Source organism: Cannabis sativa, chromosome 4 (assembly GCF_029168945.1).
Source record: "Cannabis sativa cultivar Pink pepper isolate KNU-18-1 chromosome 4, ASM2916894v1, whole genome shotgun sequence".
In the NCBI taxonomy this organism is placed as follows: Eukaryota; Viridiplantae; Streptophyta; class Magnoliopsida; order Rosales; family Cannabaceae; genus Cannabis; species Cannabis sativa.
Genome location: NC_083604.1, coordinates 69,910,991 through 69,931,336, shown reverse-complemented (window position 1 = coordinate 69,931,336; position 20,346 = coordinate 69,910,991). Strand labels below are relative to the sequence as shown.

General features: G+C 35.0%; 1 protein-coding gene across 1 annotated transcript; it reads left to right on the top strand.

Annotated features, from left to right (window-relative positions):
* The first annotated feature begins 9,658 nt into the window (after positions 1–9,658).
* LOC115711376 (receptor-like protein 44) lies at positions 9,659–11,503 on the top strand. The gene has a single exon (XM_030639713.2). It carries the CDS (start codon positions 10,212–10,214, stop codon positions 11,025–11,027), a length of 816 nt encoding a protein of 271 aa, XP_030495573.2. The 5' UTR covers positions 9,659–10,211; the 3' UTR covers positions 11,028–11,503.
* Positions 11,504–20,346: the final 8,843 nt, after the last annotated feature.

Here is a 20,346-nt window from a genome sequence, read left to right as displayed (position 1 = left end):
TTTGATTGTTTTTTAAATTATACTTTGAATAATAATATTTTTCTTATTATAAAGAAAACAGAAGAATGTTCCCGAATTTTGTAGTATTTATTTACTCTCTCTTTTTTTTAGATGTTCTTTCTTCATGTTTGTGGGTATATTAAATGTGTTATAGATATAGGGACGTGATTTTGTCTCGTGATTGTACTTTCACGGAATGTATTCTGTGATGTACGACAGCCGTTAGATGAGAGAGTTATTTGATCTGATGGCTGAGATTGATCTAGAGGTAATTAGGGTTAAAAAATAGTAACGTACCATGACACTCATCTAATGTACCTTGAGACCCATCTAATGTACCACGAAATACATTCCGTAAAAGTACATCACGGGACAAAATCGTGTCCCTATATATATTATATCTTTATATATAAAATGTGGCTATTTAATGATTTTTGTTAGTTTAAGAGAATATTTTAAAAGTATAAAAAAATACTCCGTTAAATTTAACTGTGTTAGTAGGTTTAGTTTTATAAATATATAAAAATATTAATATTATTTATTTTAGATTAATTTAAATATATAAATATTAATATTATTTGTTTTAAGCTAATTAAACTTATAGTAATTTTAGATTGATTTAAATATATATAAATATTAATATTGTAACATTATTATTTTTTTATTGTTATTTTTAATATTAAAAATATAATCAATTTTAATATTTTTAAATTTTATATTTATTTTTCTCAAATTTTTATAACTCTAAATATTTTTTAAAAAAAATTAAAATATTAATAAGTAGTTTTTTTTAATTTATAAAATTTGAAAAATAGACATAACAAAAATAAAAATTAAAAATATAATTTATTATAAATGTAAAACATGTAACAATAACCTAATATAAATATACATTTCTATTATAGTTTATATAAGGAAGGTATACAAATATAAAACATGGAAACTTGAGTTATGTGTCTAAGTCCACATCAATTAATATATCTAAATGAAAATAGTTTACTTCCCCCACAAATAAGGTCTTTACTTATCTTATCTATTTAGATAAGCTTACCTGGTTTTTCATTAACAAGGAAATATAGTATAATTAGTATTATTATTCACTGAAAAAGAAGAAGGAATATCCCTATTATTTAAATGAAGAATTGGCTTATCTTAGGGAGCGAACAATAAAATTGCGCTGACCACTAATTTTTTATTTTTGATGACTCACTATAAAATTCATATATATCACAATTTAAATAATGCAGATATAGTAATATATGTAATGTAACATAAGTACATTGCCCTTCCTCTCTACGTACGAGTATTAAATTAAAAACGATTATATATAGTGGTGCGCATAATACAAAATGTCATAATATAAATAGTATCACTAAAAATAATTAAATCATAATATTGATGGTTGGTGCATCTTCCTGTATAAAATAAATATTTTTGTTACATAGATATTATTATATGTTTTCAAACCAGTTATTTTTTAGAAAAATTTAAAATTCTATACTTACATATACTTAATATTTTTTCCCTAAACTAATACTTTTCTACATTGAAAATATATGACAACTTTTCCAAAATCCCAAAAATACCTCTCTCAAAAACTTTTTTTTTAATTTTTCTCGGCCTTTAAGGGGTCGGGTCCGATGGGGGCATTTTTTTGGATTTTTGAAGTCGGGTCTAATGGGCCCGATGCCCGTCCGATGGGCCTGATGCCCCGTCCGATGGGCCCGATGCCCCTTCCGATGGGTCCCCGATGCATGGGTCCGATGGGGTCCCGATGCATGGGTCCGATGGCCATTTTTGGGAGTTTTTGAAGTCGGGTCCGATGGGCGCGATGGCGTCCGATGGGTCCCGATGCATGGGTTCGATGGTCTCGATGCATGGGTCCGATGGGCATTTTTTTGGGGGGTTTTGAAGTCGGGTCCGATGCCCGTCCGATGGGCCCATCGGACCCGACCATAAAAACCCAAAAAAAGAATTTCTTTGTGCGTGGCATCAAACCTTCTTCTTCTCCGGTGGTCTTTGTGTGTCGGTGCGTGTTTACGGTGTTGTGGACGGTGGTGAGGGGCTGGCGTTTTGGGCAGTGGTGAGGGGTCGGGGCTTTGGGCGGTGGTGTGGGGGATTGGGGGTTGTGGTTCGGTTGATAGAGAGAGAGAGAGAGAGAGAGAGAGAGAGAGAGAGAGAGAGAGAGAGATAGACGAAGAGAGAGATGGGGAAGAGAGAGAGATGGTGAGGGGCCGGCGCTTTGGGCGGCGGTGAGGGGGATTGGGGGTTGTGGTTTTGGGCGGCGGTGAGGTGTGGTTCGGTTGGTTGAGAGAGAGAGAGAGAGAGAGAGAGAGAGAGAGAGAGAGAGAGAGAGAGAGAGAGAGAGAGAGAGAGAGAGAGAGAGAGAGAGAGAGAGAGAGAGAGAGATAGACGAAGAGAGAGATGGGGAAGAGAGAGAGATGGGGTTGAGTTATGAGAGGGGTAGTATTGGATTTTAGATAAAATTGTCACATATTTTCAATTTTCATATGTATTCAATTAGGGAAAAAATTACCCCCCAATTAATGCATAGATATTCAAATTCCCCTATCCTTATTATTTGACATATAAGGTGTTTTAATCTTGAATAATTGTCTACATTGCAATATCTAAAATATTCTCAAAAGTTTTAAGAAATTTGAAATAATTTATAATAACTATGTATAAAATTATTGTGAATTTCATTTATGATGTTAAGATTTCTCTCTTGGGGAGAGTTGTCCAGTGTTGGATTTTTTTCGTTTCCTTTGTTGTCGATTATGTCTATTTTTTTTTCTGAGGGTGTCTGTGATTAGGGTTTTCATCCTAAAAACCTTTATCCGACAAGAAAACCAACAAGGACTTGATTTGTTTATGCATAAAAGGCTAGAACTTGAACATAAAGTCAAAATTACACAAGGAGGCCACTCGAATATGCTTGGTCGGCCAATGCCACTTTTAGGCATAAAAAGATGGTAGTACTATCTACTCTCAAACCACCAAAGGACACTTATCTAATTAATGTGGTCCCCCAACGCCAAGGTGAACAACACAATTGAATGGAACCATTTTTCACTCAATAACAAAGCTACCCGACTTCTGCCATCTTTTTGCACAAAAAAGTGACATAGGTCAGCCACACCAAATGGGAAGGAGATTCTTTGCCAAAATTACATTTTCATCATCAAGACATCAAAACAAAGTGAGGAAGGCCACCAAGTGGTATAGAAACCACTTGATCGACCACTGCCATCTTTGTGGTCCAAAGAGTGGCAGTGGTCGGCCACAATAAATGGAGAGGAATCTCTTTGGCCAAAGTATATTTTTAACATTAAGGTATCAAAAATAAGTGAGAAAAGTCACCAAAAGGTGTAGAAACACCCTAGCCAACCACTGCCATCTTTTTGGCCCAAAAGGTGTTAAAAAAAATGGTAGAGGTTTCTCCCATCAATTGACTAAGAACTGAAGTGACCAAAGTATTTTTCTAGCATCTATATGACTAAAATAAGCAAGAAACACCATCTAATGCTTCTCACAAGCCCTGGCCGACTATTGCCATCTTTTGGCACCGACTGATGGCAATGGTCTCTAGTAAGGATTTTGAACGTCGAGATAGTCTGGAGACTCCAAAACTTGCAAAATATGATTCACCATATAAGAAAGTCAAACCACACCTCGAATTGTGCAAGAACATGCACAGCTGACACTGCTACTTTTTGGGCATGATGACGTGGCACTGGTCAGATTTTGAGTTGAAATGTAATTACTGCCTTGCAGTAAAACAAGACTAACTCTCTCAATTTTTATCCAAATAACTTGGTTCAACTTGCATTGGAGATATCTTTTCAAGGAGGATCTAAGTGTGTCTCATGTTCATTGCATAATTCTGAATTTATCGGCTCAAAAATGGGTTACAAGACAGGATCATACACTTTACTCGAAAATTAATTGGTTTTGCTAAGTGGGGACCACAAGGGGTTGTTGGGAGAGCTATGCCACAAAATTTGTGACCCTCTACTCTCCCTAGCCGAGATGTTCCATCCCTTGGACACTCCTCTCCAATTTTTCTATTCCCCAAGATGGATTACAATGTCGCATAGGAAATTTTTAGAGAAAAAGGAAGTTACAAAATTCAATGACAATCCCAATGAATGTGGGATATTTTCCTAGATTTTTATTTATTCATATATTTTATTCATTATTTTAGAATGAGATACGAGAAGTTAAGTGAGATACCCCGACTTGTGAGGGATCATTAACAAACCCTAGGACTATATATAGATATTGATAGGCTAGGGTTTAAGGACCCCTGCTTTTCTAGAACTTTTGCTTTTCTGACTTACATGGCCGCATTATCACTTCATCCCTTGAAAAATTTTCTTTCTTCATCTTTTTCTTTATGTTCTTCATACTCTGACGACACCAAGCCTCCATTATTCCATCACCATTGGCGTACACATTTACCAAGAAGAATATACCATTCTCTATTCTTGCCTCTATTGGTTTAATGTTCCCAAAAACTTTACCATCGCCATTATTATCAAGTTTATGGGTATTTGGTCTCTCATGAGCCTTTTATTCATAAGCTTCAGTATAGATTTCACCTAAAAAAATTTATTTGTACTATTATCCACACACTCTTGAGAACATAACTCTTGTGTGTTGAAATTAATTAATAAAAGGCAAAGTAGACGTAGCCCCACTACCATCGCGACACGGGGTGAACTACTATAAATCCTAGTGTTCCTCTTTATTTTTTGCGATTTTATTTAGCCAAATTGATATAGTGTAGTCTTTTTATATTTTACGATCTTCTTAGATCAGTTGACGAAAAACTGTGTCAATAGTTTGGTGCTTTCATTGAGAGTTACGCCGAAATTTTTTGCTATTTTTTCTTTGAAAAATCCATCAAATCACCATTCTCACAACAATGGTGAGTACTAGAAGAACCAATTTTGAAGAAGATGTCAAAGTCCCAAGGGGAGAAGTCAATCAACCCCTTAGTGAAGGAACCTTTGTCCCTTCATAACCACATGGAGAAGAGACTTCTCGATGCCAAGAAGACCTTCCCATGAAACCCATGCTAGATGATGAGGGACAAGTCAAAGACTGTGAAAGTTCCTCATCTCCATCTAGGGAGCGTCCACCAGTCAGATCCATGCCTATGCATAAACTATTCCAAGAAAATGAGGTTGTGCATGTCTAGTTGGCTGAAAGTTTACGCCACAACAAAGAACTCCATGAGCAAGTTCAAAAGGTGTGGGGACCAACCTCTGTTGGAAATTATTTTACCAGGATCTAGATTTACTAACAAGTATGTTTGATTAACATCCTAATATGAATTCTAAAACAATGAAAATAAACACATATAAAGTTTAGAAAACCTTACAGTGGGTGCAACGGAATAATATGACTCCTTCCATTCAGATATCTAGGCCTTGATTCCTTTCTGTAGCAGAGCATAATCAAGATCTGAATCTGGATCTTCTTTTCTCTTTCTTTGATGCAGAATTTCCATAGTCTTACATACTATGATTGAGATACCACTTGATGTGTGTGGGCACTACTCATCACTCAAGGAATTTCGAAATTTAGAGAGAAGAAAAGAGAGAGAGGCGTGTGGCTATCTCAGAGAAACTAATTGTTCAAAGGTTGTGTAAGTTGTTTGTTTCCTGAAGCCAACACTTTCTATTTATAGAATACCCTCTAGGTTTAGGTTAGAATTGTATGGCATTAAAATAATGGAAACTACAAATGGCAATTCTCATGCATGTGGCCGGCCATACAAAGGGATTGGGCCTCACTTTGCAACTTTCCCATTTTGTTATTTTCCATTCCTATTTTCTCAAAAATGCCGATTTTCCAATTTAACCTTTTAAATGTCAATTCTAATTATTTAATAACTTGAAAATAATTATTAAATAATATTGTCATTTAATATATTTATTAATTTAGACATATAAAGTCTCTTAATCAATAAATAAACCTAGAATCTCTTTTCTTTACAATTTCGCCCTTGCTTAGTGAAAATTCATAAAGTAGACATAGTCTAACTTTTAGAATTTTAATTGATTAATTAAAATCAATTAACTGAGTCTTACAAGCAGTATGGTCTCAACTAGTATGGGGACCATGGGTCTATATAACCGAGCTTCCAATAAGTCGAACCGAATTTACCAAGTAAATTCCCTAACTTATTAATTCCTCATTGAATCCACATTTAGAACTTGGAATTGCACTCTCAGTCATATAGAACGCTCTATATGTTCCATGATATAGACACGTCATTAGTTATCCATTGTTATAACCCTAATGTGATCAATGACCCTCTAATAGATGATCTACATTGAAAAGGCACTGCTGTTACCGCTACACCTTCAATGTATTTTATCCTTAAAACACTTAGCTCCGTATAAATGATATTTCAGCAAAGTGAAATGAGATCTCCACCATTTATTTCTGTTTAGCCAAGCTCGAAGGATATCATTGTTTCACTTCTAAGTTCCTATAGAAGTTATAGATTCCATATTTATGGTAGCGCTCCCACTCAATTATACTATCATGTTCCCAAAATGTACGTATCACCCTGACCCAAAAGTAGGCTTAACTAACAAATCAAAGAACATGTATAGTACTCTTGAGATCGAACCTACCCATATCAGGATTAAGGTCATTTGATCTAGGATCAACATGTGATATTGAATTGAATAGATATTACGGTAAGTTTTAATATATCTAATCAAAGTTCAATATCGGTCCCTTCTGATGTATACTCCATACATCCGATACTGGTAAACTTTGCCAATGTCCTGGAAAGGACATAACACTTTTCCAAGGTGTAAGAATACCTATCGCTGATTATACCATGTCAGTCTAAATCCAGTGTTCTGACAAATCAGGGAATAAACTTTTGAACATATAATTAAGATTATATTCCACTGTGCTGACAACACTATAATCTTTAACAAACTCATATGTTCTGGACTTAAAAAGAACTCATACATTATATACACATAATCATGAAATAAATCATGTGAACCATGCAACATAAAATGTTATTTCTGATCTTTATTAATAAGTAAATCTGATTATATTGAAATGAGTTTTATTTAGGGTACAAAACCCAACAAACTCTCATTTGCACTAACATAAAACAAAATGTGCATTTCAAATAATCATTAACACTTTGATATACAAATCAAGTGTAGTAGTAGTAAACTTCTCGTAATGGGATCTAACAGGTTGAATTAACAACAACCTTTTCTCCACCATTACTATCCCTTAATCATAAAATCCTTGATATTGTGAAATTCTTCTCTATATGTCTACTCTTTTGGGATACTGGATTCTATACCTTTGACAACTACTTTTGGTTATTCAGGAAATAACACTAGTAGTTAAGACAGGTTGGAACGGTGCCACAATTGTATAGAACTTTCCTTAGACTGAATAAATATCTTTCCTGCAACTTTTAACATTCAGTCTCTCTCTAGTAGACTAAGAGATTTCAGATAGATTTTTACACTTCTCCAAAATCACTACTCCACCCCCAGAGTAATCACCATCTTATCAGCAGACTTTCTAGCACACAGGGAAGTCTCGAAATCTGATGTGGGTGTAGTCTAAGAGTCTTAAAACCACCATTATTGACTAACATATAGTTCCTCTTCTTAATCTTAAGTACCCAAAGTTTAAAATTTGTAAGTGGCATAAACCTAATATTTATTTTTAGTGACATAAGTACCTAATGTTTGTAAAACTGTAATTTTTCTCTAATTTCGTCAGTATAGACTCTATTATTTTTTTTAAATAGGGCACATATAAGTTATATCTAAACTCTAGATTATTGTGTCTAAACAAAAACATGTAGTATCAATTACTTCCAAATGTTATTTTAATAAATTCAAAACAAAGTCTGACAAAACTGGAGGAATTTTACAGTTTTATAAACATTGGGTACTTATGCCGCTAAAAATAAATATTGTATTTATGTCATTTGTAAATTTAAAACTTTGAGTACTTATGCTGCTATTTATTTTTATTTTATCAAATTTTATTATGCACTTTAAATTATATTTTGTTCTATTTCTATTTTTATTTTTATTTTCATTCTTATATTTTCATTTCTCTTAAATTAAATGTCATGTAATGTATAATGTTTACTTCAATAATGAAGGTGCATAGTGAATTCTCTTAAATGAAGATAAAAATGAAGCATCAACGTTTTGATGGCAACAAAGCATAGAAATAAAAAAGAATTGAGTTGAGTTTTTTTTTATTTTTATTTTTTTTGGCGAAGTAATTGAGTTGGGTTGATTACTTCAACTCAAGATTTGGCCCAATCCTTGGAGAAGATGTTCATAAATTTTAACATTAATTGCTCCTGTAAACCCTAAGTTATTATTATTTCTATTTCTTAAGAAAGTGTACTATTTGTACAACTTAAATACGGAAACGGATCTGTGCTCTATTTAAGGACATTAATAACAACTGGAAATGATTTTTTAAAATATAAATATTAAAAATTATTTTGGTAATGGATGCCTAAAAATTATGTTTGTTAACTGTTATAATAAAAACCTTACACTATAAATTTATAATGTATTCATCTATTTGTTTTTGTAAGCAAGTATTACTTGAATACTTGATGTCCATATTAAGGGGGATTGTCACTTGTTAGTAATTTTTTTGGAAAATATATATTTGAAAAAATGAAGGGTAAATAGTATTGGAAAATTCTACGATGCACTCCCTTAAAATGGATATATTAATACACCCCTATCTGTTTTAGCATCCGAAATAATTTTTTAGTCAAATTTTTTCTCATGGTCATGTACGTTATAGTTATTTAAGACATTCTGCAAAATTTTAAGAAATTTGGAAAAGTTTAACATACCGAAAACTATGTTCAAACAGTGTGTTGCACGCGTGACTATTTTATTTTATACGCGTGTAAAATGGATTATTTGAACATTGTTTTCTATATTGTAAATTATTTCGAATTTTTTAAAAATTTGTATAGGATATCTTAAATAACTATAACGTACATGAATATGAAAAAAAATTAGCCAAATTTTTTTTTCTGGATGCCGAAACAAGTTAAGGGTGTATCAGTACATCCCTTTTAAGAGGTGCATTGTAGAATCACCTAATAGTATTTTAGATGTTTTGTAAAAGTTATTAATTAGACTTACTGTTTTGTTAAATGAAAAAATAGACCATGTGTGTTTCAATATAGTACAAATAAGACTCTGTGTCTAAATGTGTTATGACAAAACAATTTATATTTTTTTATATATGTTCGTGTTATGAATTGTCTTCAAGTTAGTTATATTAAGAAAAAAAGTTGTTTAAATTAAGCTCAGGATTTTATTTTTACCATTTTGGAAAATACAAGATCTATTTCGTCATTTAACGAAATAGAGATTCTGATCAGTAAATTTTACAAAATACGAAGTCTAAAATAATATTTAGCTAAAAAATTAACGAGGATTTACGGATTTCTCCTTTTTATTTCCTTCCGTTGTATTTGTAATTAAATATACAATGAATGAGTGTCCTTTTTTTTCCTTTCTCTGAGAAGTCTTAATTAGAGTTTAATTTCCTTTAACAGTTAACATATCAATTAGTGACAAATGGACAGAAGCTGGATATGAAATGACCAAAATACCCTGAGGCGTAAGGTCGCTTTCTTGTGCCTTTCGTGTGCGCAGGTCACCCCCCAACCCCAAGACTCACTCGTGTCTACAGTACTTTCGTTTTCACCAATTCCCCCACACTACTCCAACTTAGTGCCCCTCCACTCTCTCTCTCTCGGAGTATAACCACGTCTTCAACCCCAACGCTAGAAATATTTTATTTATTTATTTATTTATTATTATTATTATTATTATTATTCTTTTATTTTTCTGGGCCTATATAAAAAACAGAGTATAGTTTCATTCCAGGCCCCAAATTTATATATATGCACATATTTTTTTTATTACCTGATCTTTATTTATTGCTAAACCAGACTAGAGGACCCTTTTGGGGAAACCTCAATCTAATCGGTTCTGCTCTGTGTTTTCGGTTAATGAAGAAGAGGAAATAATTTAGGGAACCCATTTTTTTCTTTCTTTCATTTTGTTCTTGTTTGTTTTTCTGGTTTTCTTGGAAAACTAGATTTTTGAAAGAAGAAAAGAAAAGTTTTTTTTTTTTTTTTGAGAAAGTTGATGATGGGTCCTTTGACAGTGCTGATGGTAAGCTTATTAGCCTGCGCCGCCGTAAGATTGAGCTCATCAGATCCGAGCGACGAAGCATGTTTGACCCATTTAAGTCAATCGATACAAGACCCAACTGGGTCTCTCAAGAACTGGACCAAATCCACCTTTGCTAACCCTTGTAGCGGTTTCACCTCTTACCTACAAGGAGCCACCTGCAACAATGGCCGAATCTATAAGCTCTCACTCACTAACCTCTCATTACGAGGCTCAATCTCGCCGTTTCTCGCCAACTGTACAAATCTCCAAGCCCTTGACCTCTCTTCAAACTTTCTCACCGGACCAATCCCTTCGGACCTTCAGTACTTGGTCAACCTTGCTGTACTTAACCTCTCCTCCAATCGGCTCGAGGGACCAATCCCACCTCAGCTCACATTGTGTGCTTATCTCAATGTTATTGATCTCCATGATAACTTGCTCACGGGACAGATTCCTCAGCAATTGGGTCTTCTTCTTCGGCTCTCCGCTTTCGATGTTTCAAACAATCGGCTCTCGGGTCCAATACCTTCCATGCTTAGCAACCGAAGTGGGAATTTGCCGAAACTCAATGCCAGTTCCTTTGAAGGAAATAAAGATCTTTATGGATACCCTTTACCGCCTTTCAAAAATAAAGGTTTGTCAGTTTTGGCCATTGTTGGGATCGGATTGGGAAGTGGGTTCGCGAGTTTGGTCCTCAGTTTTACTGGGGTTTGTATTTGGTTGAAAATTACAGAGCGTAAAATGGCCCTTGATGAAGGCAAGATCAGTCAACTCATGCCCGATTATTGAACCTAAAAGTATTTTCAGGTACTTTTCGAATATATATATATATTCAAAAAAAAAAAAAGGAGATTTGAGCCTTGAATATGTTTATGGAATGAAGATATGGGCTAGTCTCTGTCTCTATTCAGATGGGTCAAATTCAGAATGTATTCTTTTACTGATCCTAGGGGAAAAAAAGAAAGGAAAAAAAATTAATTCTTCTACTTCTTACCATTTTGGGTTCTTTTCTTCATTCTCTTCTTTTTCATGAGTTGATATTATTCTCCACAATTCTTAATTCTCGTTTCTCTACAATCAATCAACAGTGTATAGACCAATTCAAACACTTATTTCAGTGAATTAGTAGTGCAACTTTTTTGCTTTGTTCTTTTGGAATGTAACGCTAGCTAGCAATGTTGTATAGTGTAAATGTAATGTTATTGTTCACGATTTTCATCTCTCTCTCTCTCTATCATATTAAAAAAGTTGGAATTTTGGAGCTGTACGGTTTTTTTTTTTTTTGTCTGCTATGTGGTAAAATGTAATAGAAAACAACTGGTGGGGGAAAGAACTGCTTTATTTTAATATCTTCAACATTGTTGCATTTATTATATACAAGAGCTATCACAGACTTGGGGTTGGTTCTGGTTCTATTGAGCCGGTGGATTGGGAGACCAACTGAACTATATGGTAATGGAATTGTCGAGTTCTGGTCCTGAAATTGCTTAAAATAAACACTAGAGTTTTTGTGCTTTTGCTCCAACATTCCAAGCAACTTGGCTCCTAATTCTACTTGGGGTTTGGGGTTCAAGGCTCTATCTTATATCTATAACTATAACCACGCTTTTTTTGTAGGTTCCTCTGTTTTCCCATTTCATAAAGTCTATATGGTAAAATAAAGTTTCAATTTTTTTTAGTAAAGCATAAAAAGAAAAGTGTCTTTTTTTTAGACAAATTAATTACGTTAGTTTGATAATTAGTTAGCATGTTACATAGTTGCTCACATAATTGTAATCTGTGGGTTGATTGGTTGTATCTACTCTTGGCTTCTAGCCTAGCCCTCCTTTTAATTATTCACTTAATTTAATATGCATATTATGTTTAACGTGGACCTAGTCTTCTAGCTTGGGATCTTTGAAGTTCTCAAGAGTTAACTTTGTTTTAATGTAATCTTACTTTTAAGATTACTGACCTTTAAATTACTAATAAATTTTGTTATCTTTGAATATTTTGCATGTAACTGTGTGCGTAAGTAACCCTCCCATGTATGCATGCTCAGTTATCAAAACTAAAAATAATCAATTCTTTTTTATTTTATTTTATTTTTTGAAAAAATACCCTCCTATTTGCAAATTTAAAATGTCTTAAACGTATTGAGTTTTGCAAATAAAGTTGAAATTCTAGGCCTGCATATTTCCATAACTGACTAGATAGACAGCATCTCCAAAAATTGTGCTGCTTTATAATTATTCCTTCTTTTTTTCACTTTGTTGTGAAAAATATTTTACTACCATGTATGCTTTTTCCTACACCAAAAAAAAAAAAAACAATGAAGGTGAGAGCAAATGTCGAGAAAGAAGAAGAGAAAAAAAAAACTGTTCCAAACAAATGGGATAACAGTAAGAAAAAAAATTAAAGCAATAAGCACAGTTAAATTAGACAAAGATTCGAAACATTCATGATTGGTTTTTTGTCTTATAGATGAACAATTAGGAAAATTAGTCATTCAACTCTACAAAACATACACATTATCTGTGTCTAATCAAGAAAAACTTGAGTTGAATTGAGCTGAGCTGATCACATCCATCCATAATAGAGATATTTGAAAACTCAACACCGAAAGTAAAAGAAAAAAAAAATATATTTATATATGGTCAAATATGCTCTCATTGGGCTTCATTAATGGGTCCTCCGAGAATGGCATGCATTTCATCATGGGGTTGGGCCCCCTTATGCCCTTACTGCTCCCCACCCTAACTCACTTATTTCTTTTATTTTTATTCAAATAATTTTGCAGACTACTAATTTATTAAACTTTTTTCTCGTGAAATTTGAAATTTGATGTTGATTATAACTGCTATACTCTCTCTCTCTCTCTTCTACAATTTGCTGAAGTCACAAGGAATGTGTTTCTTTGCTTTTTTTTTTTCTTTCTTTGGGGTGTGCAGTGTGCTAGGCTGGTGACTTGGCCCGCACCACGCATTAGAGACGGTCTACACAAGTTACGTAACACCCTTTATTATCTACAACACTCAATGCACTTATTAAAGTTAATAACACCCTAATTTGCTCCTACTTGTTTGAATATCATTTCCCTAGAGAAATTTCCTGCCTACAAACTTCAATTTTTGTGAATATATCTCATGCCCAAATCTTTGAATAATAATAATAATAATAATAATAATGTATGTGGGTGTGTCTTATATTTTTGGATTGGAATCTTCAAAGAGGAAGACATGTGAGTTAAAATTTCTAAAAGGTTATTTTGCATGATCCTTTATGATCTTTTGGTAATAAATTTTAATCTGTTTTTTGTTTTTAAAATTATGATCTATAAAATTGATTTTACTTTTTTATTTTTAATTAAGAATCATAATTTGAAAACGAGAAAAATGTCACTTTCAAAATTTTTTAATAGTTTTTTTTTTCTTAATTAATTAATATTTTAGATCTGGCTCCAACCTACATCTTAGAATCCGAACCCAGACTTGAATCTCGACCCGGACCAGAATCCGGACTCAGCCCCAACCCCGACCCCAACCCCAACCCCAACCCTGGAGTTGAACCCCGACCCCAACCCTGACCCTGGATTTGGACCCAGATCTCGACTCGAACCCGAACCCGGATCCGACCTCAACCCAGACCCCGACCCCACCCCCAACCCCGACCTGAACCTGGACCCGAACCCGAACTCGAACCCTGACCCGAACCCACACTCGAACCTGAATTCGAAACTTGGTCCCAGACCTCGGACCCAGACTTGAACTCGAATTCGGAACTCGGTCTCGAACCCCAAACTCGATCTTGTGCCAGACTCGGCCACAGTCTCGACACCGAACCCGGACCTTGGACGCAAACCCGAACCCCGACTGGACCCGATCCGGGTGCCAGACTCAACCCCGGACCCCAGCCACGGTCCCGCCCCGAACCCCGGCTCCAGACACTAGCCACGGTCCTGGCCCCAGACCCAAACTTTACTTAAATAAAATTAACAAGTAAAAATAAAAATAAAATTTACAGAACACAATTTTGTTTTAGTGTTTTAAATTACAAAAAACATAAGTGGTTATAGAACACATTTTTGTTTTTCAAAAATAAAATTTTAAAGACAATAAGTTTTCTTCTATATTTGTGATCAAAAATTTTAAAAACAAAATTATTACCATAATGTTTTGCTTCATATTAGAATTAAAATTAAATGCCCTTTTTATATAAAAAATAAAATAACAATTGTTTACATGGGTAAATGATATATACATCATGCTTAGGCATTAGTACTACCATACAAAAGTAGGTAACATATAAAAGCATTCCTTTAATATATTGAGTTAAATAGTACCAAATTTGTACCAGGTAAATTTCACCAAGTGAAATAACAAAAAAGTTAGGCATGCATGATTTTGAACCACATGCGATACTTTATCATTATTATTATTTGTTTTTTTTTTTCTTTTAAAGTAGTCTAACCTTAAAATAACATAACATCTATATCTATATGTATGCATGTGTAACATTTAGCACAAAAATGTTGGAGAATATAATATACAATAGAATAAAGAAACAAAATATTACAACTCAATATGATAGAAATACACTTGGACAAAATAATAATTAAATAAAAGTTACGACACTTATGTTCAAAATTACAAATAAATAGAAATAGAAAAGAAAATATGATGAAGATCTCCAAGTCAAAACAAAATGATACAAATAATGAGTGAAAAACCGTGTTTTTGCAAATGTCAGTTGTATATACGAAAATATAAAAACTGTAAGCGTTTGCAGCAGCAGAAAGTAATTCTCATACAAAGAACCTAACGGCGTAATATGAAATATTTGCAGAAAAATAAATAACTTGACACAAGAGATTTATACGTGGTATCAGTGTTCTCCCGAACACTCCTAGTCCACGGGCCACGCCTGTGAGAATGAAATCAATTAATAAAGTATCAAAATTACAAAGACAATTGACTTAAACAAGTTTAGACTCCCTCTAAAGTATTGCCGCAATCCTTTGTAATCCACTTTATGAATCTGACTTCTTGAAACACCTTCAAGCCCGAACTCCCTTCGTCTTTGAAGTGTGAGTGCTTACTTCCTCCCGAAGTAAGGCTTTAGCAAGTCTTCTCCCGAAGACCAAGTGCTTACTTCCTCCCGAAGTAAGGCTTAATCAAGTCTTCTCCCGAAGACCAATCTCTTGTTCAGTCAAGTAGTTCTTCACAACCTCTAGGATAGAGTAAGAACAGAAATAGAACAACTAGAACCTAGATGAACAACTAGGCTCTCACAAAACAAAGAAACACTCTCTTCTCTCAAAAGATAAATGTAGAAAATGAATAATGGAAGAGGTAAATCGAATGGTTGCTCTCTAGGCTCTATTTATAGATCATAGAAACCAAAGAGGCAACCACAAGTTCGAATTAGCAGCTGTACAAAGACTTTCCAAAAACAAACACGATCTGCTACATCAGATTCGGTTGCTGACGAAGCAGACCGCTTAAACGGAAACTTACTAAAATCGGTCCGATCTTCTTTCAAAGCTTGATTCCCGCCAAAACGTATTAGATATTCCGATTGTATCAAGATACAATCGAAATTAATAAGAAAAAGGCAATAATCAAAGTTTCCCTTAAAATGACAACTTTCCAAAAGAGAATTCCTTCTCTTTTGAGAAGTTTTCAACAAAGGAAAGTTCAGCTGAAAGTGCAACTTTCCAAACAAGGAAAATGGCAACTTAGAACCGAATAAAAGAGGTAAGATTTCGAAAATTAATGCATAGCAATCTTACCATAAAAAGGAAAAATTATTTTGTCACCTAACTTGCCAAAAAAAGGACTTTACAATCTCCCCCTTTGGCACTTTAGATGAACAAAATAATTTTTTCCATAAAGTACCTGCAATGCAAAGTTAGCAAGAGCAAACAATACTACTCCCCCTGAGTAACACAATCGAATATCACAATGAACACAAAGAACATGCTAACTTTAAACATTAAGTTCATAAGTACTAACAAACCACAACTCCCCCTGAAAAAAGGGTCCAGAGTTGGGCAACACAAACCAAAAAATATAATATCTCTCCCCCTTTTTGTTTATCGGAGTGCCAAAGTAAACAAGGAACAAAAATAAACCAAAGTTTAAGTAAAAAGAAACAAACTATAACACTTTAATGTTTGTAGAGTTGAATTAAGGTGGACAGTTGCCTGGACATGTCATGCCGGACATCACCATTGCTTCAAGACGAGTGTACACATTCGAAGTTCACTTGACTTCCAGGAGCTCAGCAAGTTAGCAGCTCGAACTTGCACCACAGGCGGCAAAGAAGCAAGACCTCGCCTTTGGCCGTTTTTGGAACACACCATCAAAATACTCGAAGGTTGGAATGTAGGGCCGTAGATGGGAGGCTCAAGTGTTTCATGTGCTTGGGCCACATTCTTCCGAGAGGATAAAACCTTATAGATTAAATTTGGAAACACAAGTTTGAAGGTTGGCTTTTTACCTCTTCGAAAGGAGACAACTGGGTTGAGAATATGAGAGGCTAGATCAATGGAAGTTCCGCAGGTGATGCGTATGTGAGTGTAGCCACTTCTTGAGACACCACGGTCTTGTTCGAATTTGGAACCCAATTGCTTAGTGCAAACCGCATAAGGGAAGCATGAGCAAAAGTGAGGTGAGTAATTCGAAGACTCTCCCTCGGTTTCACTCCCGAACGAGCAACCAAGGAGTTCGTAGTGCATCAAGTCACGATCCATAGACATCACAAGATTGGAAACATTCTCGTGCAATTGCGGTGGCCTCGAGCAATGTCCTTTTCGCAGAATGAGAACCAATGACCCCTAACATACACTCTTCTATACGCCTGCTAGAGTTCTCATCAAGGAAATCATCGTAAGATTAGCATAAAACTCTTTAATAATGTTAGCAATGAATCCAATAAAACCAAGAGAAGAGTGTGTTCCCATTGATGAAATTGGATGAACTTTAAAATACCATAAACCCGATGGGCATGCAAATCATAATTCCTCTCACTTTCAAACTTACGAGTTGCATAAAGATTCCAAATACGCTCATTGTCTCGATAGTAAAAAGTTGGACAAACCTGCAGATAGAGGAAGGGATATTACCGATGGAGGATCTTCCATGGGCCGCTTGCCTTTGCGGCCAGCCAGAGGCCTTTGCCGCGTGGCGCTTTTGAACGAGGAGGCCTCGGCTCGAGTTCTCGTGTCCTCACCGTCCTTCTCGCATGCGAGAAACTGATTTGTCTGAAGAAACTTCCATTGGATCCTCTTCTTCTGAACTGGAACTCGAGGAAGCCGAGGGAGGATTGGTCTTGAGTTTCTTCTTGGCTGGAGGAGCAGACTTCTCTCGAGATTGAGAGGCTTGAAGTTCTTTCTCAGCCGAGGCTTGCTGGGCTCGAGTTCGAGTGGAAGGGCCCGTTGGAGTGGTGCCGCCCATTGATGCGCAACAGAGGAGGAACTACCAATGGAGGAGGAGATTCCTTCGAGGATTCGACGACGAAGTCCAAAAAGTGCGATGTGGCCTTGCTGCATTTGCGAGCAACTTGCTTGGGTGGACGTTTTGACTTCACGCTTGAGATTCACGCCGGGGAAGTGATGAATCTCCAAAGCTGCAACAACAGAGGAGGAACCGAGGCAACAGGGGTGCACTGTAAGGAGTTGGGACGGCTTCTTCTAATTTTTTTGAGTGCCCTAGATTCTTGGTTCTCACCATTTTGAAACTGAAAGAGAAGATGAATAGTGTTTGACAGAGAAACAAGAAAGGGGGTTCGGGTAGGTGGTGAAATAAGTGACAAAATTTGGTTTATATAACCTTGGAATCAAAACAAGAAAAGGAAACCAATTTTGAAAATTCAAAATGAAACCGCCAGCCCATGAACCAAAAGAGGAAACCGCCCACTTCTCAACTCCTTTCCCCTTTCCTTTTTTTTTTTTTAAAAAATAAAAGGAAACTAGTAATGCCAACAAATTTTTCCAAAAATAATGCAATCTTTCAAGAATAAAGACACATTACCATATAAAGATTAATCTTTACTTGGAAAAATATCATAATAAATCAAAGAAAGAATGAATGTTGATACTTACCATTTATGCACAAGATTTTCCTTGACCCATGAAGCAAGTCACACGCCTCCTCTTTTTTTTTTTTTTTTTTTTTTTTTTATTTTAAAATAAAACCGAAACTAAAAAAATAATGTGTACAAGGAGTATATGTGATTCGAATCAAGCAAGTAGAAATCAAATATCATTGACAATTGACAAAGTAGATTACATGTTATGCTTTCAAGGAAAATAACTAATTAGAATCTCATGAGATGATCATACTTAATTGATGTTGAGGAAAAAGATATGCATGTTACTGAGAATTGTGAACCAGGATTATTACTTTAATTTTAATAACAGAGACTTACGAGTTGACCACACTTGTCGACATAAGTGTGTGCTGAAAATAGGATCATTGTCCTTGGCATGATTTTTCTTTTTCGCCTTTTTCAAATTGATCCCGCAATCGGATGCTTTCACACCATACCGAAGGTAGCCCTTTTCTATGGTAGTGCATCCTCATCATAGTTGCTAATTACAATGTTCCGGCCTTACTCATCGATGGCTTTCACACTTCCGCATGGGTAGCTCTATTCCAAATAGGGGCCCGACAAGCATGAAACAAAAATTGCTCAACTCGTATAAGAACATTATTTAATCCTGTGACACAAATAAAGAGTAACATGAATCTTTTAACACAACATCACAAAGTATGATCGACAGTAGATCCTAACTAATTATATTCCAAAAGCATAAACATGATTTGTCAAAAACAATGATAGAAGAATTAGAGCTAGAGAAGAATCACACAACACTACCGTACACGAATGATGAACGTATAAAATTAAACAATGCAAACTCCCAAAGACTTTCGAGGGAGTCAAAGCGACTTCGCATCTAGTGGCCTTTGTGAAAATATCGCCCAATTGTTTTTCGCATCAACATATTCTAATTGCAATGATTTATTTTCAACAAGTTCCCTAATAAAGTGGTGTCTTATATCAATGTGCTTTGTTCTAGAGTGTTGAACAGATTTTTGGAAATATTTATGGCACTAGTATTGTCACAAAAAATAGTCAAAACACCCAAATCAAACCCATAATCAATCAACATTTGTTTCAACCACAATAATTGAGTGCAAATAACCGCCAGCTATGTACTCAAACTTCGGCAAAGGATAAGGAGATGGAATTTGTTTCTTGCTATGCCAAGATACTAGATTATTCCCAAGGAAGAAACACCCTCCACTTGTGCTCTTTCGATCATCAGCATTTCCTGCCCAATCTGTATCACTAAAACAAGCAAGATTTGAATTGGTATCTTTCGAGTACCAAATTCCATAATCGTGGAGTGCTATTAACATATCTAATAATCCTTTACAACTCGATACATGAGATTCCATAGGATTACTTTGATATCTAGCACACACTCCCACACCGTAACATATATCGTGGCGACTAGCAGCTAAATACAAAAGACTTCCAATCATGCTACGATAGAGTGTAGTGTCTACCTTTACTCCATTCTCATCTTTTGTTAATTTCAAGGTGGTGCTCATAGGAGTACTTACCGCTTAGCCGATTCAAGGCCAAATTTCTTGACAAGGTTCTTAGCATACTTGCTTTGAGATACAAATGTACCTCCTTCCATTTGTCTCACTTGAAGCCCAAGAAAGAAATTAAGCTCACCAACCATGCTCATTTCAAATTCACTTTTCATTTGATCAACAAATACTCGCACTTCATGGTTAGATGTAGACCCAAAAACTATATCATCAACATAAATTTGAGCAATTATAAAATCAGATTTTATATGTTTCGATGAAAAGAGTTTTATCCACACTACCTCTCGTGATAGCCATGAGAAAGTAAAAATTGAGTCAACCTTTCATACCAAGCTCGAGGAGCTTGTTTCGTACCATACAAAGCTTTTTCAAGTTTGTATACATGGTCCGGAAATTGAGGATCTTCGAATCCTTTTGGTTGCTCAACATAAACTTCCTCATTCAAAATACCATTGAGGAAGGCATTTCACATCCATTTGAAACAATTTAATATTGAGAATACA